Source organism: Mirounga leonina, unplaced genomic scaffold (assembly GCF_011800145.1).
Source record: "Mirounga leonina isolate KUSES-001 unplaced genomic scaffold, KU_Mleo_1.0 Mir_107, whole genome shotgun sequence".
NCBI lineage: Eukaryota > Metazoa > Chordata > Mammalia > Carnivora > Phocidae > Mirounga > Mirounga leonina.
The window spans coordinates 3,546,546-3,568,132 of NW_023270233.1; the positions used below are offsets into that span (position 1 = coordinate 3,546,546).

The 21,587-nt window shown below is 40.1% G+C and overlaps 1 protein-coding gene across 1 annotated transcript in view; it reads right to left on the bottom strand.

Moving 5' to 3' along the window:
• Positions 1–1,437: 1,437 nt before the first annotated feature.
• The window catches only part of LOC118018614 (dnaJ homolog subfamily C member 12), a 33,067-nt gene continuing 12,917 nt past the window's right edge, over positions 1,438–21,587 (bottom strand). The window contains exons 3-6 of the mRNA XM_035017268.1: positions 20,878–20,956; positions 13,385–13,524; positions 8,719–8,923; positions 1,438–1,976 (exon numbers count right to left, since the gene is read on the bottom strand). Coding sequence (XP_034873159.1) covers positions 1,882–1,976; positions 8,719–8,923; positions 13,385–13,524; positions 20,878–20,956 — 519 coding nt within the window. The 3' untranslated portion in view covers positions 1,438–1,881. The remainder of the gene's footprint in view (positions 1,977–8,718; positions 8,924–13,384; positions 13,525–20,877; positions 20,957–21,587) is intronic.

A 21,587-nucleotide genomic window follows, 5' to 3' on the forward strand; every position in this document is an offset into this window, starting at 1 on the left:
CTCTCCCACTCCCCCTACTTGTGCTCTCTCTCTGTCAAATAAATAAATAAAATCTTTTTTTAAAAAAAGGATGTAAGCTTATTTGGAGATAAGGTCTTTAAAGAGGTGAATGTGTTCAAAGGAAGCTGTTAGTGGGGGGCCCGAAACCAATATGACTGGCAGAGGAAGCAGAGACACCAGGGATATGTGTGCACACAGAAAGGTCATGCGAGGACATATTGAGAAGGCAGCAAGCCAAGAAGAGAGGCCTCAGAAAAAAGAACAAACCTGCAAGGAACCCCTGGGTGGCTCAGTCGGTTAAGCGTCTGCTCAGGTCCTGGGATCGAGTCCCAAATCAGGCTCTCTGCTGAGCGGGGAGTCTGCTTCGCCTTCTCCCTCCCTGCCTGACGCTCCCCCTGCTTATGCTCTCTCACAATAAAATCTTAAAAAAAAAAAAAAAAAAAAAACTGCAGATACCTTGATCTTGGACTTCCAGCCTCCAGAACTGTGAGAAATGTTGTTTAAACCACCCAGTCTGTAGTATTTTGTTATAGCAGCCCTTGCAAACACAATCTACTATGATACTATTTCATAAAAGGAAACACATTTTAAACCACAAAGGACATAATTTCTAAATAATGTAGCTTAAGAAAAAAAAAAACAAAACATAAACAACCGGGGCACCTGGGTGGCTCAGTTGGTTAAGCATCTGCTTTTGGCTCGGGTCATGATCTCAGGGTCCTGGGATCAAGTCCCGCATCAGGCTCCCTGCTCAGTGGGGAGTCTGCTTCTCCCTCTCCCTCTCCCCACCTCCCGCTCGTGCTCTCTCCTGCTCGCTCTCTCTCTCTCAAATAAATAAATGAAATCTTTAAAAATAAATAAAAATAAAAAATAAAAATGAAAAACTTCCTATATTTTTTTCTCATTTTGCTATATACACCAGTGAAAACTCTGCCATTGACTAAGGAACCCCTGCTCTAAAATTGTTTTTCTTTGGGGCACCTGGGTGGCTCAGTTGGTTGAGTGTCTGCCTTTGGCTCAAGTCATGATCCCAGAGTCCTGGGAGCAAGCCCTATCTCAGGGAGCCTGCTTCTCCCTCTCCCTCTGCCCCTCCCCCTGCTTGTGCGTGCGTGCTCTCTCTCTCTCTCAAATAAATAAAATCTTTAAAAATAAATAAAATAAAATTGCTTTTCTTCTTAATTTTTCATTCACTTGTTTGCAAACTAAAAAATAATCACAGACTACACATGACCATCAATAATTCCAACCTAACAGGCTTATTCTCATTGTGAGAACATAGTTTATAAATATATCACTTGCTATATATAACAAAAGAAGTCTTGTAAAAACATGTTTTCTCAAATAAATAATAACATTTTAAATTAATTATTATTAAAATTAGAATAGAAATATCTAATCAAATTATTTTCAAAATACAGTTAAATTACAAATTCATCGTGAATTTGGGGAAGTTATTTATTTTGCTCTATGGGATTTAGACACATAATTTCACATTTCATTTTAAGTCAAGAGTCAGAAAACATTTCTTGTACAACCAGCACTAAGAGAGATCATGGTATATCAATGAATTATTTAAATACAGAGATAGCTTTTTAAAATGGAGTTCTATAAATAACATTAACAGGAAAATACATACCATACAAGCTAACTTTGGATCTAAGAGCTTTAATGTATTCAAATATTAAAAGAAACTAGTCTGAAATTTTTCTCATTTAAAAAACACATTATGATAGAATGGGTTTAAGGATAGAGGAATCAATCCCTACTGAGCAATTCACAAACATGACAGAGAAACATAACATTTTTAAGATTTAAACAAGGACTTGTTGGCAGCACAGGAGATGGTCTTGCTTTCTGTCTCTCCTATCGAGCAGGGACTTTTCATATTTCATAGTTTCTGAATTTCCTCAGGAGTTCTGAGGGAGCATCCCCAGACCAGCGGAAACGTAGGTGCCAAGAGTTCACATATGAAAAACCTTTAAAACACAGAAGATATTTTAAAATCAGAAAGGTAAGAAAAGAAAAGTCACAGTGTCATGGCAAAATAGCTTGCTGATAAGATTTCACTGCAATAAATAAAATGCAAGAGTAAGTCTTTAATATGGATTATCAATATCTTATAGAAACTGATTATCTTAAGCAGACTTTTGAATTCTTTTTTCTGCACACACACACTTTGATTTGGCCTGGTGCATCCATTCATTTATTCATTCGTAAAGAAACATTTATTGAGCACCTATTACATATTGCCAGCCTCTATGCTGAGTACCATGAGACAGCAGTGCTTGTCTCCTGATGGGGGTCACAGAGGAATCCAGAAAACTATTAATGTGGCCAAAAAATAAATTTAAAAAAATATGGAGGGAAACACATAAGAGAATGGGAGACCAGAGAAAGGCATTCAGTGTGGACTAGGTAGAATAAGGGTAGAATGAGAAAAGACATCTGGAAGAAAGTCACATTCAAAGTGACCAGGAGTAGGAATTAGTTAGACTAGGGTGTCTCAAACTTCCATATGCATAGTCATTATCTGGAGATCTTGTTATATGGCAGATTCTGATTCTGGGTATCTGGGTTGGAGCCTGAGATTCTGGATTTGTAAGGAGCTTCCTTCCCTGGCCACTTGACCCAAATAGTACCCAGCCCCCACCTCCATCCCTCCCTGACCCCTCACCCTGCTTATTTTTCTATAAAGCCCTTGTGAATATTTGATATTAAATATTCATTTATTTATATATTATATACGGGGAGACCCCATTCAAAAAAAAAAAAAAAAAAAAGGAAGGGACTTCTCTGTGGTCACAAAATGTAACAGTAAATCATTAACACTGTGTTAAAAAACAGTAACCTTTGCCAGGCGGATGAGTACAGAAAACTTAGTAACCTTTGCCAGGCAGATGATTAGGAAACAGTGCAGTTTTAATTTGCCTTTCTCTTGGTATGAGTGAGTTTAAGCATCCTTTCATATGTTCCAAGGCTATTTGTGTATTTTCTGTTCATTTCCTTTGTTCATTTTTTTTTTAACTGGATGGTTGATCCTATGTCTCACTGATTCATAGAAGCATACATTAAGAGAAGTTATCATTTCACTAATTACATTGAGATTAACATCTTTTTATATGTTTAAAAACCACTGTATTTTCTCTCCTAAACTATTTATATAGTTTCTCTCCATTTTTCTTTTGGATTATTGATCTTTCTCTTCTTGATTTGCAGAGCCAACTTTCGAATTCTTATCAACAAGAATTAGTTTATATGGATCAAAGAACCTCATGTGCTCAAGTGATTAATAATAAAAGGATATTTATAGATGTTTCCAGTGGTGGGAATTTGGGCAATTCACTTGCAAAGAAATTGGAAACAACTTTCCAACAGCTGCCAAAAGTAAAAGGTCAATGGTAAAGGATCTCTGGAAATACAAATAATTTATCCCACAATAGTAAGATTTCTTTAACTCTAAACAACTTTGTTAAAAATTAAAGAAAAGGTCATTTTCCTTCTCTACTAGAGGGAGGGTAAATTGGCAGGCAATTTGGCAAAATTTATCAAACTCATTAAAATGTGTGAACTTTTAACCCAATAATTCTACTTCTAGAAATTTATCCTAAGGAAATAATCACAGATGTGCTCAAGGGTTTAACCATAAGGATATTTATCATGACACCATTTATAAAGCTTTTTAAAAATCAAGAAACAATCTAAATCTCCAGCAATAGAAAGTTGGTTAAAATCTTTGATATAGTCATTAACAATTTTTTAATATTTATGGTCATAGAAAAATTCTCATAACATATCACTAACTGACAGTCAGAAAACAGTTTATAGGGATACTTGGGTGGCTCAATCAGTTAAGTGTCTGCCTTCGGCTCAGGTCATGATCCCAGGATCCTGAGATCGAGTCCCACACCTGGCTCCCTGCTCAGCAGGGAGTCTGCTTCTCCCTCTCCTACTTGCCCTGCTTGTGCGCGCTCTCTCTCTCTCTGACAAATAAATAAATGAAATCTTAATAAAAACAAAGGTTATGAAATAATGTATAAAATATGCTTCCATTGATATTTTAAAATATTATCTAAATATCTGATCAGAAAAATATGCACAGAACAGTTGACCGTGGTTTTTTAAGAAAATGATCTGTTTGTACTGTCTTTAGAATTATCAGAGAACTCTTAATCTCAGGAAACTGAGGGTTGCTGGAGTGGTGGGGGGTGGGAGGGATGGGGTAGCTGGGTGATGGACATTGGGGAGGGTATATGCTGTGGTGAGCGTTGTGAATTGTGTAAGACTGATGAATCACAGACCTGTACCCCTGAAACAACATAATACATTATGTTAATTTAAAAAAAAAAAGAATTATCAGAGAAAACAAATTTAAGAATTTCCTTTTTGGGAAAAAATAAAAGGAAATTTCTGACAACCTGTGATTGAAATACACACACACATACACAATATGTACAGTATGATCCTCTTAGTTTTCGGTATACTAACATAATATAAAAATATACCAAAAGATCAAGAATAGATATGTCTCTAGGTGCTGAGATTACAAATTGTATTTTCTACCTTTTGTTTGACCACATTTCTCACATTTTTACTGTAAATATACTTGTTATTTCATAGTTTGAAAAAGGTGTTTTCTAGCTTGGGTTCCAATAGAAATAGACCCCCAAACAAGAATTCGAATGGAAGAGGCTAATTTGTTCTTTGTTTTTGAATAGGCTCCACACCTAACATGGGGTTTGAACTCACGACCCCAAGATTAAGAGTTGCATGCTTGGGCACCTGGATGGCTCAGTTGGTTAAGTGTCTGCCTTTGGCTCAGGTCATGATCCTGGGGTCCTGGGATCAAGTCCCACATCAGGCTCCCTGCTCAGCGCGGAGCCTGCTTCTCCCTCTCCCTCTGCCCCTCCCCCCTGCTCATGTTCGCACTCTCACTCTCTCTCAAAAAAATAAATAAAATCTTTAAAAAAAAAAAAAAAAAGAGTTGCATGCTCTCCTGACTGAGCCAGGCTCAATAAAGTGGCTTAATTAAAAGGTGATTCAAGGAGGTCCTGGTGAGGGACTCCTGAGTGGCTCAGTTGGTTAAGCATCTGCCTTCAGCTCAAGTCATGATCCCAGAATCCCGGGATCAAGTCCCGCATCAGGCTCCTTGCTCAGCCGGGAGCCTGCTTCTCCCTCTGCCTGCCGCTCCCCCTGCTTGTACTCTCTCTCTGTGTCAAATAAATGAAATCTTAAAAAAAAAAAAAAAAGAGGTCCTGGTAAGAAAGTAGGGAAAGGAACCAAGTTGATAAAAGGTACATTATCAGGCAAGTTGCTACCCTGGGCAACTGGGGCTTGATTGCATTGGAGACCCCCTGGAAGACAATATAAAGACCCCTCAGAGTTAATCCAGTTTGAGAAGTAAAGGAGCCTCCCACTCACATTCATCAGTATCTGATGGTTACATCCAAAGGTGTTTATTCCCAGGCACTTACTGCCTAGCCGGCTCAATTGCCAGAGAAAGCCCTTTGGTAGAAACCATAGAGTTGGCAATGGGAAGGTAGATGTCCAGAGACTATGGCAGCACACATCTGCTACATAGGATCTTTTTTTTTAAATTCCAGAATGTTACACAAACTATTTTATTCTAGAATGGCACTTATCAGAGGCCATATTTATTGCATATTTAAGTGGAAGGAAAGGAAAAGTGAGATTGTCTCACACACCAGTTTTCAGAGGCTGTGCTCCATATTTTACTGGTTGCAGTGAAGAGTCAGAACAGGATGGGCACTATTTGACAGATGTTCATCACAGAAGAGGCATCAAAAGGCAACCTCCAAAGTAAATATCAACCAACCATTGCTTAAGGAAATTAATAAATATTCTGAAAAGGTATGTGAGAAGCCACTCCGGTCTTGGTAAAGCTCACATGAATAATATTTCTTAAATGTTGATGTTACAGATATTTACGCTGCAGTAAAATAAAGTTATAAATAATCATACGACTGCACTTTGGTATATCAAACTCCAACTTTACGGTACTACTCATTACAGCCAATAATCTCTTAAACGGCATTAAGAAATGGTAAATGCAGCTTTTAGTAAAATTTCATAATTCTTATTCTCCAACAACAGCTTCTCAGAACACTGATCCTCCTCTCACTGCTCTCCCCCCACCACCCTGCCTTCATTCCTCAGTCACAGTATGAGACTATACTTCACCATGTGAAGGCATCAAAATTGACATCACACATTGCAAACCCGAAACTAACATAACACTGTATGTTAACTACACTGGAATTTAAAAAATAATAATAATAAGATAGGAGTACCAAAAAAAAAAAAAAAACCCCAAAAACCTGACGTCACAATTTATTTTGAGTAAATTACAATATATCTATCCTGTGGAATACTTATCTGCTGTTTAAAAGGACATAATAAAAAAATAAAAATAAGGGCACCTGGGTGGCTCAGTTGGTTAAGCGACTGCCTTCGGCTCAGGTCATGATCCTGGAGTCCCTGGATCGAGTCCCTGGATCGAGTCCCGCATCGGGCTCCCTGCTCGGCAGGGAGTCTGCTTCTCCCTCTGACCCTCCCCCCTCTCATGTGCTCTCTCTCATTCTCTCTCTTTCAAATAAATAAATAAAATCTTTAAAAAAAATAAAAATAAAAGTATGAGTTAATTCTAAATCTAAGAGTCTAAGGAGAAGCCCCATAATAATAAAAGCTAACACCAAAAAAAGCACCTACCAGGTACCTGGTCTAAATATTTTACATAATTTATTTATTTACTACTCAAAAAAAAAACCGTATAAGGTAGACACTAATGTTTTGGCCATTTAATAAGAAAACACAGATACAGAGAGGTTAACTTGCTTGCCCAAGATCATGCAACTCATCAGTGGAAAAGCAGGGATCTGGTTCCAGAGTTTGTGCTCTTCAGCACTGTGTAGCAGTATAACACCATTCTTTATTTTTAAAGCCCTCATAAGTGAACATCTCTTTCTATATGCTTGTATTAGCATAGAGAACAATGTGGAAGGAGACGCACCTGGGCATCTGCACTGGTTACTTCAGGAAATAGAAGCAGAGAACGATGGGAGCCTGGGGTAGACACTAAGTCATTGTCTATACATGATTCGTTGAATTTTCTAATAACAAGCTCCTATCAATTTGGGGTTTTTAAATATTTAAATAACTAGTTTTTTAAAGGAAGAAAACATTTCATAGACTCTGATGCGAGGGATTCCAGCCCCCTTCCCGAGTCTCTGAAGTGATCAGCCACACAACACCCTCCTGCACACGCCCCCAACCCCCGCCCAGTTCTGGTGAACTCAGACTCGGTCTGAATCTGAAACAGAGTCACAGGGAGGCCCCAGGGGTTCAGGAAGCACAGATCTGAACATTCCAGGGCTGAATAGAGAAATATTTGTATGTTTGCCTGTGCGTAGGTGTTTGTATGCATGTATTTGCTTAAAACACTGTTTTTTTCTGAAATTCGGGCTTCTGCTTTGATCAGTTTGTTACATTATAACCATGCCCAGATATGAGGCTGATGCAATCAATGTGCGGACTCCACAAAGGGATATCTTGAGTAACCAGCACAGATACCTGAATCACACCCTGAGAATCTTTATTCTAGCAGGTAATAAGCATATAGAAGTTCTTCCCAAAGGGAGATTTCAAATGACTATTTCTAGAAAGACTATAATTCACCACAAACTATCTAATTATCTTCATTTCCTGTAAGTATTCAAGGATTCAAGGACCTTCAGGAGCCTTTGGTTTAAAGGCTAAATTCTAAAGAGGTGTTGAATCACAACCCTGAGAATCCAGCAAGAATCTGAAGGACAATGATAGTGTGTGTACATAACACACCTATAGATCAACACAGTGGGATGGCTGGAGACACAAAGAAATGATAACAATAGCTGACATTAACCCAAGACTGGCTTGGTAGGTGAATCACTGTGCTAAGCATTTTGCATGGATCTCATTTAATCTTCATGATAACTCTATGAGAAGGTACCATTATGATCTTGATTTTATAGATTAGGAAACTGAAATCTAGAGAAGTTAAGTAACTTTTACCAAGTAATAGAGATCATACGTTAGTAGAGCTAGGTAGTGTACCTTGGGAGCTTAACCTCTATAATGCCCTGCTTCAGTGGATCTATATATCATTCAGAATGTCTACAGAGCTACTTCCAAATAAGGTACCTTCTCAAGGTAGTGCAATGCCTTACAAACAGACTCTGAAGCCAAGCTGCCTTAGTTCAGCCCCCTCCCCTGCTGTATACAAGCTGTAGAGCTTTGGTAAAATTACTCAACCTCCCTGGACTTCAGTTTTCTCATCTGTAAAATGATAATAATATTGGTGCCAACCTCAGAAGCTTGTAGTGAGGATTAAATAAATTAATGTATATGAAATGAATATAAGACAAGATAATACATGTAAAAGTAATGCACATAAAGAACGTTCCTGTACATAGTAAATACCCAATAAATGGCAGTGTTATTTCAGTCCAGCAAAAGACACTCCCAGAAATGCCTCAAATTTCCCCTTGCAAGGAATGTACGAAGGAATGTGTCTTCCAGTATCTATGTCAGTGCCAAATAAGTCTCTTTTAAGGTGATAAACCTCTTCGTTTAGTTGGAAGAGGTTGAGAATAAATACAGTATAAACCAAGCCCTTTAATTTCAGACCTTCTTTGTTCTGCAAAGCTACATGATTACACTTACTTGGAGAATCAGGATTTTGTGGGGAGAATGACTTCTCCAAGGACTTGGATTCTTTCTGCTCCATTTTCTCTGCGGTTGAACCCAGCTCCTCTTTCTTTATTTCTCTTTGCTTGTTCCATTCCTCATTTTCAATCTCGTCGGTATGAGGCTGGTCAGATTCTTCCAGCATCAGGTCTTTTTTACCTCTGACGGCCCAGTGCATTGACTACATTAATTAAAAGCAGACACATAATATAAAATCAATATTATATAGTATTCTATATTTAAAGTTCAATGTGTGGTAAAACCTGACCTACTATTATGAATTTTTCTGTAGGTTTTATTTCAAAATAAAAATGTTAATTTTGGGGTGCCTGGCTGGTTCAGTCAGTGGAGCAGGTGACTCTCAATCTCAGGGTGGTGGCTTTGAGCCCCAGGTTGGGCCTAGAGCAGAAAGAAGAAAAGAAAGAAAAAGAAAGAAAGAAAGAAAGAAAGAAAGAAAGAAAGAAAGAGAGAGAGAGAGAGAGAGAGAGAGAGAGAGAGAAAGAAAGAAAGAAAGAAAGAAAGAAAGACAGACAGACCTGGGTATCTCAGTTGGTTAAGTGGCTAAGTCTTGATTTCAGCTCATTTCATGATCTCAGGGTCCTGGGATAGAGTCCCGTGTCAGGCTCCACGCTCAGCCAGGGAGTCAAGTTGCTCGTGGATTCTCTCTCCCTCTCCCTCTGCCCTTCCCCCTGCTCGTGCTCCCTCTCTCTCGCTCCTAAATAAATAAATAAATAAATAAATAAATAAATAAATAAATAAATCTATCTAGAAAGGAAGGAAGGAAAGAGAAGAAGAAAGAAAGAAAGAGGGCGCCTGGGTGGCTCAGTTGGTTAAGCGACTGCCTTCGGCTCAGGTCATGATCCTGGAGTCCCTGGATCGAGTCCCGCATCGGGCTCCCTGCTCAGCGGGGAGTCTGCTTCTCCCTCTGACCCTCCCCCCTCTCATGTGCTCTCTCTCTCATTCTCTCTGTCAAATAAATAAATAAAATCTTTAAAAAAAAAAAGAAAGAAAGAGAAAGAAAGAAAGAAAGAGAAAAAGAAAAAGAAAGAAGGAAGGAAGGAAAGAAAGAAAAAAAAAAAGATGGAGCACTTGACTGGCTCAGACAGTAGAGCATGCAACTCTTGATCTCAGGGTTGTAAGTTTGAGCCCCACACTGGGTGAAGATATTACCTAAAAATAAAATCTTTAAGGGGCACCTCAGTGGCTCAGTAGGTTTCAGCTCGAGTCATGATGTCAGGGTCATGAGATCAAGCCCTGCGTAGGGCTCCGTGCTCAGTGGAAGTCTGCTTGGGATTCTCTCCCTCTGTCCCTACCCCCACCTCTCTAAAATAAATAAATAAATCTTTTTTAAAAATAAAAATGAAATCTTTTTTTTAAATGTTAATTTTAGGGGCACCTGGGTGGCTCAGTCAGTTAAGCGTCTGCCTTCAGCCCAGATCATGATCCCAAGATCCTGGGATCCAGCCCCACATCGGGCTCCCTGCTCCACGGGAAGCCTGCTTCTCCCACTCCTTCTGTCCCTGCCCCCAGCTCGTGCACTTTCTCTCAAATAAATAAATAAAATCATTTTTTAAAAATGTTAATTTTAAAAAAGGGCAGTGGCCTTAGCTGGGGCAAAAAAATCTGCTTTTGGTTTGGTTGGTTGGGGTCTGTTGTTGTTTAGTTTGTTTCTTCCTTTTTCTGCATGTGCAGAGTAGAAGAGGCTAGCCAGTGGCTTCCTCTGTGGAGGGAAAGGATATTGGAAAGGTCAGTGAAAAATAGAAAATAAGAAATTTGAGAATTCAGGGCCCAGAGAGCTGAAAATGTGGTCCTTCAACATCACAAGTCAGCTAAGTGTCCTGTACAGTTTATCTACTCCATGTCTCAGTACTTCTTGGAATAAAAGTGCCTATTATTTCCTTAGATGGTGTTGAGGATTAATGACTTAACTACAGTAAATGCTTTGATAGCCAGCAAAGATATTCTGAGATAATAGTTTTACTCATCCATCTACTTTATAAGAATAAAATATTTTATCATCAGACCCTTGTATCTGCTGATCCCAATTAAAGAAATACACAGGGAAAAAATCCCAACTGTATCTAACCTCATATTCAGGCGGCTCTCATGCTTTGTACTTCAATCAAAGGACTAATGTAAGAGTGATGTTAAGCAGCCTGGTTTGCTGGGACACAATTAGGTCTCATGTCTGTGCTCACAGAGTGTATTTCTCAGTTCCCCTAAATATGAACTGGACAGAACAACATTTAATATCAAGCAAACTAGTGTGGAATGACTCAGTTCAAATGATCATCAGTAAAAATGTCAAATGATAGCAGTTGATAGAGACTAAGAGGGAGATTAGGAAAAGGACAGTATGTACAGCAAAATAATGAATTGCACCAGACCAAAACAATCACTGTGTGCAGGGGGTGAACGAATGCTAAACAGACACCAAGCCTGGGTGCAAAGGCCACTGTCCTACCGTCCCTGAAATTGGTATGTTGCTTATTCTACCTTCTCCATTGACTTGTTTACCAGCTTTCTTTAAGGTGTTTTTTACCCCTAGGAAGTCATTTTTTAAAATTCTGGATGTTGGGGCGCCTGGGTGGCTCAGTCTGTTAAGCGTCTGCCTTCAGCTCAGGTCATGATCCCAGGGTCCTGGGATCGAGTCCCACATCGGGCTCCCTGCTCCGCGGGAAGCCTCCTTCTCCTTCTCCCTCTGCTGCTCCCCCTGGCTTGTGCGCTCTCTCTCTCTCTCTCAAATAGATAAAATCTTTAAAATAAATAAAGTAGGTAATTTAATTTAATTCTGGACCTTGTTTAATAATAAAAAAATTGTGCCTACATGCCAGTAAACATTAAATAGACAATAGAAAAATAAATAGAAAAAAATCAATTGACTCATGTGAGCCATGGATCAGCTGAATAACTATTCAAAATTGACTAGTTGTTTTTATTCTGGATCAACATGAGTGAATTTTTTACTTGTCTGGGTGATCTTTGACATGGTTTTGGATAACATTCAATTAGGACAGACTGCCTTCTCAACAGGCCCAGAAGGTGTTAAATTACACACTGTTTCCCACCTGATTGGGGAAAGTGTAACCAAACGGGCATAGTAGGAAGCTTCCCTGGTTGTTTGTAGCCAACTGGACTCACCCCAAGGACACCTCACTGAGCCCAGGAACCCAGAAACAATCAGTATAAAGGTTGGGGTGCCTGGGTGGCTCAGTCAGTTAAGTGTCTGACTTGATTTCAGCTTAGGTCATGATCTCAGGATTGTGAGATCAAACCCCACTTTGGGCTCCATGCTGGGCATATAGCCTGCTTAAGATTCTCTCTCTCCCAGGACGCCTGGGTGTATCAGTTGGTTAAGCATCTGCCTTCAGCTCAGGTCATGATCCCAGGGTCCTGGGATCGAGCCCCATGTCGGGCTTCTTGCTCAGCGGGGAGCCTGCTTCTCCCTCTGCCTGCCTCTGTCTCTCTCTCTGACAAATAAATAAATAAAAACTTAAAAAAAAAAAAATAGATTCTCTCTCTCCCTCTACCCCTCCCCTCCTAAATATATATAAATATGCATATTTATATATAACATGTTTAATAATATATATAAATATATATAATTTTTATATACTGAAATATATATATATATATAAAGGTCAATGTAAGAACAAAGTAAGTGTATAACACAGTAATTATAGTGATTTTTTTTTAAGATTTTATTTATTTATTTGACAGAGAGAGACACAGCGAGAGAGGGAGCACAAGCAGGGGGAGTGGGAGAGTGAGAAGCAGGCTTCCCATGGAACAGGGAGCCCAATGCGGGGCTCGATCCCAGGACCCTGGGATCATGACCTGAGCCGAAGGCAGACGCTTAACGACTGAGCCACCCAGGCGCCCCTATAGTGATTATTTTTATATTTAGTTTTTTAATAGCATGAAGAAAGAGAACACAATGGTTTAAAAAGTCTCTCTGCATCAATCCAATGACTCTTTCACCAGAATTTGTAACAAGAATAAATTTAAAATAATTTACAGCTTTCTTTAATTAATCAGGCTCTTTTTTATGGAATTTATAAGCCTTGAGTAGAGAATAGGCCGATATGAACTAAAAAGATGGAGGAGATGAATTTGCATTGGTTCAAAATTCAGCAGTATTATATGAGCAACTTCAGAAGCACAGTTGTCAGAATGTATAAAACATAAATGCTAATGAGGAGTGTATACATTGACTCAAACAGCCAAGGAGAGACTGACAATTGTAGTCATCAGCTCTTCTGGCACTGACCCACTGAATTCCCCTTCACAGGATTTGTGGACGCTGAGTTATAGCTAGATTCTACCAGCTTCTTGGTCTTCTCCGTCCTATTGCCTATTGACTTTTTTTTTTTTAAGATTTATTTATTTATTTTGACAGAGAAAGAGAGAGAGAGCACAAGCAGGGGGAGGGGCAGAGGGAGGAGCAGACTCCCCGCTGAGCAGGGAGCCGATGTGGGGCTCAATCCCAGGACCCCGGGATCATGACCTGAGCTGAAGGCAGACGCTTAACGACTGAGCCACCCAGGCGCCCCTGCCTATTGACTTTTTAAGCTGCTACGTGAGTCTCATCCATGGGCAGCCTGAGCTTCATGAATTCACTACATCCCAGAGCGGAACCTACCGTTTTCACCGAGTCACTCAAAGCTTCCCACTGCTGGAATGTCATCGACATCTGGCTCCTGCGCCAGTGGTCATAGCGAGCACGACTCTCTGTATTAGTCAGAATCTCCTTTGCCTTCTGCAGTTTCTGGAACGTCTCCACTGGAAAACAAATCCAAAGATGAGCACTCCTCTCTTGAAGGAGTTATTTTAAACTCCCAAGCAAAGCGATCTCACTGGAATAGGTCTGTTATTTACTGGCTATGTGACCTTCAAGCTTTCATTTCCTCATGTGTAGTGCGAATCGCAAGGACAAGTGAGATCATGGATGTAAAGGGCCTGGCTCACAGTTTATCCACTCTCTTCACTGAGCTCCAGTGATGTGCCAAGTGCTATTCCAGATGCTGATGACACAGCTGTGAACAGGAGACGTGAACTATTTAGTGGGATTGACATTTACAAACATCAAAAAAATTAGTTTTGTCTACTAGGAAGAAAACTACCTTTTCTAGTGGTAGTTGTGAGGAAGGGTAGTGATCAGGCTAGAGGAACAGTGTAAATGAAGACTCTAAGGCAGGAAGGAGCATAGTTATTTAGAGAAAGTAGAAAATGCCCATGTGACACAGGGCTGGGAAAGAACAATGAGGAAATGAGCAATGGGGCTGTAGAGTAGACAAGGGCCCAGTCATCCAGGACCTTAGAGGCCTAAGGATTCTGGTCTGCTTTTGTTGTAAGAACAGTAAGAAGTTATTGGGAGGGTTTAAGCACAGGAAGTAACATGGTAGGTGGTTGATAAATGGTAGCTTTGTCACTGATCTATTTGACCAGATGGCATACAATAGAAACCATCCATGTCCCTTTTGTAAACACTTCCAATGTCTCTTCTGCTCTTCAATGAAGCTCAAACTTTCTATAGAACAATACACAAAAATCAATTGTGTTTCTATACAGTATCAATGAGCAATCTGAAAATGAAATCAGGGAAGGAATTCCATTTACAATAGCATCAAAAAGAATAAAATACTTAGAAAAAAATGTTAACAAAAGAAGTGCAAGACTTATATATTGAAAACTATAAAACACTGTTGAAAGAAATTAAATATCTAAATGAATAGATATCCATGTTCAAGGATCAGAAGACCTAGCATTTCTAAGATGGTAATTCTCCAAACTGCTCTATAGATTTAATGTAATCTCTGTCAAAATCCCAGATGCCTTTTTTTGTGACAAGTTGATCCTAAAAATCCATATGTACAGGCAAGGGTCTCAGAATAGTCAAAACAATCTTGAAAAACAAAAATAAAGTTGGAAGAACTCACACTTCCCAACTTAAAACTTTCTACAAAGCTACAGTAATGAAAACAGTGTGGTACTAGCATTAGAGTAAACATACATAAATGGGATAGTGTGAGTCCAAAATAAACCCTCAAACTTACAGTCAATTGGTTTTCTTTCTGTTTTTTTTAAGATTTTTTTTTTAAGATTTTATTTATTTATTTGAGACAGAGTGCAAGAGGGGGGAGGGTCAGAGGGAGAAGCAGACTCCCTGCTGAGCAGGGAGCCCGATGCGGGACTCGATCCTGGGACTCCAGGATCATGACCTGAGCCGAAGGCAGTTGCCCAACCAACTGAGCCACCCTGAGCTGAAGGCAGTCGCCCAACCAACTGAGCCACCCAGGCGCACAAGATTTTATTTTTAAGTAATCTCTACACCCAATGTGGGGCTCAAACTCACAACCCTGGCAGTAAGAGTTGCATGCTCCACTGACTGAGCCAGCCAGGCGCCCAAAGTCAATTGGTTTTCTACAAAAGTACCAAGACCATTCGACTGGGGAAAAAATCATCTTTTGGGGGCACCTGCGTGGTTCAGTCAGTTGAGTGTCTGACCAGGCATTCATATGGCTTACTTCCTCCAGATGTCATCTCAGATCCTGTCTTGTAGAGGGGGTCTTCCCTGACTATGCTATATAAAATGACTGCCCACCAGCCCCACGCCTTTATCTCCCTTGCCCTACATTACTTTTCATCATAGTACTTGCCCCCAGCCATTACGTAGTTTTTTATGATCTGTCTCCTCTACCACAATACAAACTCTGTGGAAACAGAGACTTTATCTGTTTTGTTCTCTGCCGTATCCTTTGCACTGAAACATAGCCCGTGCTCAAAAGGTATTTGTTCAATGAACCAATAAGTGAATGCTTCCTATTTTGAGTGTGAGAAAGATAATATATAGAGCTATTCCCTGAGCTCCAACCACCAAAGAAATGACATGTATCATTAAAACATTTTGTGAATTAGGAATATTTTAATACCATCAGTGGGAAAACTAATTTAAATTGCCCTGATAGTGTTTAAAAATACCTCATGGGAGGTGCCTGGGTGGCTCAGTCCGTTAAACTTCCGACTCTTGATTTCTACGCAGGTCACGATCACGGGGTCGTGAGGTCTAGCCCCGTGCCAGGCTCCACACTCAGCACAAGTTTCTTTGAGATTCTCTCTCTCACTCTCCCTTTGCCCCTCCCCCCGCTCACATGGACTCTCTCTCTCTTTCTAAAAATAAATAAATAAATAAATAAAATCTTTTTTTAAAAAACCCATGGGAAGTAATCCAGAGTCTCTCAAACAGGTGTTGAGGCAAATGTACAGTCAATACTGACAGTATTAAAAATACTGAAATACTTCTGTACCCCAGGTGGTAAAGAATCGCTATTCCTGAGCCCCCGTCCTCCAAACACCACCACTTTTAAGTGTTCCCCCAACAACAAGATACTCCCTGCCACAGCAGGGTCCCTCCAAGACCCTGCCCCAAAGCTGGACAGCACAGTACCTAACAGGCCATTAACTACTTAATATCACCGCTGGAGGTAGTCATTAGTGAGTTAAAGGGAAGACCCTAAAGATGAGGCTATTGAAAACTACAGGAAAATAAACAAACTAATAAAAAGCATCTTGCCATAGCAGCTCGCTCCAGAGTAATCCTTCTACCACTGATGACAATTTAAATATCCCACTGTACAAATAAGATGTCACTTTTTCCAAGGCGAATAAAAAGCTCTTTAAATTATTGCCACGGATGCACATGCCAGTTACTACTACAGCAGTGTTTATAAAGATTTACATATTTATCTATGAGTCACCTTCTCTTTGCACATTACTGTTAGCCTGGTTTCAGAGTCTGCAGAATGGAAGAAGCCTGCCTGGGATTATTCTGATGTCAGTCCCTCGACAACAATTGATAAGCAGAAAGCTAAAGATACTTTATCTTGCCTGATAGCTGGCCTTTCCTTCTTCCATCCTCTCTACCACATTAAAAATGAGTTTGGGTTTATACTTGTCCTTTAATATGTCAGCTAATCAAATGAGTCACAAAAGATAAACATTTACCAGTTCTGGGAAGAGAGATCTCATTTTACAAGCTTATATGAGCAAATGATGCCGGGACCTTTGAGAGACATTCTGTTTTAACTCCTAGATCTACTCTGAAAATACAGAGGTTCTTTTAAATTCATATTTCACAATTGAATTTGTATTATATAGTCATCTTTCAAATGTAGACCACTTACAATTACTTGAAAAATAATAATAAAAACATGATGTCAGACCGTACTTTGAAAAAAATATGGAAGAAAATATACCACTGTTAATAGTGGTTCCCTGGCAGGGAGCGATAAGAGCAGACTTTCACTTTCAACATTATTTATTACTGTATGTTATTTTTATTCAAAGGGGAAAAAGCAATAAAGAGTTTTTAAAGTGAGAAAGCATGGAGACATGAAAAGATATCAGTTAGCAAGGACAAGGAGCTCTCCTTCAAATATCCAAATGTCTTTGCAGCCTACAAATCAATAACAAAAATACCTTTCACAGATCTTTAATTTAGTCTGAAATCCCTTTCTTCAGGGTCAGGGAGAAGTTAATAAAGCATTGGCCTGAAACAGTTACTGTCATGCACATACACAGGATTGGCATGAGCACCAGCCAGGAGTTTTGTGCTCAGTGACACAATTTCTACAGCACACCGGGTATGGAACCTGCTAAAGATTCTCTCTCTGCCTCACCCCCAACCCACTCTCGTGCACAAATGCACGTGCACTCTCTTTCTAAAATTTAAAAAAAAAAATTTTTTTATCTTGGAATGCTGTATAAAAACAAGAAAAGAAAGTCCACTGAATCATAATTGCCAACATTCATTGAGCTATTCCTGCATGCAAGCTACCTCATTTGTCCTTCACATTAGATGCATGAAGCAATATACTACTGGTCTACCCATTTTTCCTATGAGAATGCTGAGGCTCAAGAGATTGCCCAAGGTCAACTAGCTCATCAGTGGGATCAAGGAACAATCCAGACAGACAAGACTGTGCTCCATATCTACTACTCCATCATGCTAGCAAATTAGTAATTTCAGTGGAAATGGTTGAGACTACACTTAACAAACCAAAAAGGTATATATACAAGTTTAATTTCTCCTACAGGCAGTTGCTCTATAAGCTTTCACCTTGATGAAATATGTTTCAAAATCTGCCTAATGTAGTCTGGATTTCTGCCAAACTAAATTCAGCATCTGGGTGAATTTTTGTTTAATATATTTTTTTAAGATTTATTTATTTATTAGAGAGAGAGTGCACGCACGCGTGGGAGCAGGGGTAGGGGCAGAGAGAAAGGGAGAGGGAGAGAATCTCAAGCGGACTCCCTGCTGTGCGCAGAGCCCAGTGTGGGGCTTAATCTCTTAACCCTGTGATCATGACCTGAGCTGAATCCAAGAGTTGGATGCTTAACTGACTGAGCCACCCAGGCATCTGTTTAATATTTTAAAATATTTTTATCAGTACCCTTAATTCTTCTCCAAGTGTATAAAGAACCACTTACATTTTCAGAAAGTCGTATCAATCCAGATTGAGTAAATGGATGCTTGAACAGATTTGAAAACAATTTCTACCCACAGGTTGACTCATCTATAACTGCAAGCCTGACAGGGGAAGATATTGATGTCTGTGTACCTTTCATTTTAAACAATACTTACATTTAAATGTTTCTCTGAACAAGAAGCCTCGAGGTAGCCCATATGTGAAAACTCCCATCACTATGGCAACCAGAAATGGCAATGATTGCACAGTGATTCATCGTGTATCCCAAATAGAAATTGTTTGCCAGGGACAGAGAAACAACTCAAAGCCATGCTTTATTGGAAAAGAACCCAGTTAAAGAATAACCTGGGGTGGTGGTTGTTTTTAAGTGTTTATTAAATTTTTATACTTTTATGTTAGGACATCTATCTTTTTTTTAAGATTTATTTATTTATCTGAGAGGGAGAGAGTGCGAGCTCGGGGGAGAGGGGGACTGAAGGAGAGAGAGAATCCTCAAGCAAACTCTCCACCTGAGCTCAGAGCCCCATGTGGACTCAATCCCAGGACTCCGAGATCATGACCTGAGTCGAAATCAAGAGTTGGCCACTCAACCAACTGAGCCACCCAGGCGCCCCAGGACATCTATCTTAATAGTAACTCCAGTTCAAAGAGGTAATTAATGTGTCTCCTAAAGAAATGTTCATGAATTTATTCATTCAGTCATTCAATAAATGATTTGCACAAAGTTAAGTGTCCTCCATGGTAGGTGCTATGTGAGGTGTGGGGCATATTACTGTGAACAAGATAGCAGGAAGCCTGCCTCACTGAGCTTTCAGTATGACTGACAAGCAAACAGGCAACAAGGAGATGGTGTGATACACAGTTTTCTGCCCAATGTATAGGGTGCTCTGAGTAGGTGGGGCACAGGTGACTTCCCAGAGGAAGCGATGGCTAAGTTGAAACCTGACACAGGAGCGACCTAACCAATCAAAGCAAAGCAGAGATGTGTGTAGGCCTCAGAGGGAGCCAGACAGAGAGGCAGCAGGCATAAAGGTTTGAAGTGTAGGGGCACCTGAGGGGTTCAGTCGGTTGGTTAAGCATCCAACTCTTGATTTCAGCTCAGGTCATGATCTCAGGGTCGTGGGATCAAGCCCTGCACCAGGCTCTGCACTGGGCATGGAGCCTGCTTAAGATTCTTTCTCTCCCTCTGCCCCTCCCCCCACCCCCACCCCCATCCCCCACTCTCTCTCTCTAAAAAAAAAAAAAAAAGGTCAAGCTCTGAAGAGTAGAAAACGGTATATTAAGGAACAAAGGTAGTTCTGTGAGGCAGAAACATGGAGTAGTGGGCATGGTGGTGGAGAGAAGATGAAAATGGAGAGATGGGGAGGGGCAGGGAGCACATGAAGGGGCTTGTACCTAAAGGCCCAGCAATGACAAAGAATGAACTGTCGCTACATGTACAAAATGGGCAAATATCACAGACAAGGTAAAGCAAAAGAAGCCACACACAAAGGAGGACTGCGTGATTCCATTTATGTGAAATTCAAAGCCACACAAAACTAATTAGTGATAATAGAGATCTTAGGAACCTTAGGGCAGGGGCGCCTGGGTGGCTCAGTCGTTAAGTGTCTGCCTTCGGCTCAGGTCATGATCCCAGGCTCCTGGGATCGAGTCCCACATCGGGCTCCCTGCTCAGCGGGAAGCCTGCTTCTCCCTCTCCCACTCCCCCTGCTTGTGTTCCTGCTCTCACTATCTCTCTCTGTCAAATAAAATCTTTAAAAAAAAAAAAAAAAAAAGGAACCTTAGGGCAGAAGAGAAGGAGTCACAACAGAGAAAGATCAGCCCACGAGGTTGGAGGAAAAGTATGAGTGTTTATCTTGGTATCTAAGAGAAAAGAGTGTTTCAAGGACGCATGGTCAACAGTGTCAATTTCTGATGCAAACACAGGGAAGATAAGAACTAAAGAGTAACCCTTGGATTTGGCAGCCAGGAAGTCCTTGGTGGCTATTCCAAGAGTCATTTCAAGAAAGGTGAGGAGGAAGTCAGACTGGGATAAACTGAAAATTGGTGAAGAAAAGTAGAGATAGCAACTGTGAACTTCTTTTTCAGGAAGTTTGGCTCTAAAAGGAAAGAAAGAAGAGGAGCGGGAGGGAGACGGGTCAAGGAAGGATAATTGGTTTATATTTTTTCAAGCTGAAATACACATAAGCATTTATGTCAAAATTTATGATAATGGAATTTAAATTATGATAAAGAAAAACAAAAGTATGAATATATAATCATATGTTCTACAGAGACATATTCAGTTCCCCAGAATGAAGAAAATACAGCAAGGTTCTCATCAAGGCAATCACCTGTTACAAACATACTTAAGACAATGTTAACACTCAAGAGCTAGTGAAATAAAGCATAAAATGGACAAATTTTAAACCAGGAAGCAGCACATTACAGCTAAAGAAAAATGGAAGTTCAATACTATTGGAGAAAAGACCCTACACAGTTCCTTCCTCCCCTTCTGCCATCCAATGGTGCAAAAACATTCTTGGGCATTGAATGAAAGAATAAGTGTGAGCATAACATACAAAAGGAAATTTAGTTATTATTCAATAGCTTTTTAGTTCTAGATGCTATTCATTTTCATGGGAAACAGGCATTATTAAATACTTACCAGCTTTGGAGTTCTCAGGATGCTTGTCAGGGTGACATTCCAAGGCTCTGACTTTAAATTCTGCCATGATTTGTTCAACCTAAAATAAAAATCAATGTTTAAAATAAGGAATCCAACTTAAATGGCATAAAGGAAGAAGCTGGGCATCATTCCTTCTCAAAACAGCCGTATTCAACCCAACTTTTTCTTTTGATCCTTATATTTGTATTTTGACTTTTTTTTTTTTAAAGATTTTATTTATTTGACAGAGACATAGCAAAAGAGGGAACACAAGCAGGGGGAGTGGGAGAGGGAGAAGCAGGCTTCCCAAGGAGCAGGGAGCCCGACACGGGGCTCGATCCCAGGACCCTGGGATCATGACCTGAGCCGAAGGCAGATGCTTAACTAACGACTGAGCCACCCAGGTGCCCCTTGACTTTTTACTCTAAGAAATAATTTCCTCTAGGGACGCCTGAGTGGCTCAGATGGTTGGGCGTCTGCCTTCAGCTCAGGTCATGATCCTGGGGTCCTGGGATCCAGCCCTGCGACGGACTCCCTGCTCAGCGGGGAGCTTGCTTCTGCCTCTCCCCCTGCTCATGCTCTCTCTCTCTGTATCTCTCTGTCTCAAATGAATAAATAAAATCTTGAAAGAAAGAAAAGAAAAGAAAGAAAGAAAGAAAGAAAGAAAGAAAGAAAGAAAGAAAGAAAGAAAGAAAGAAAGAAAGAAAGAA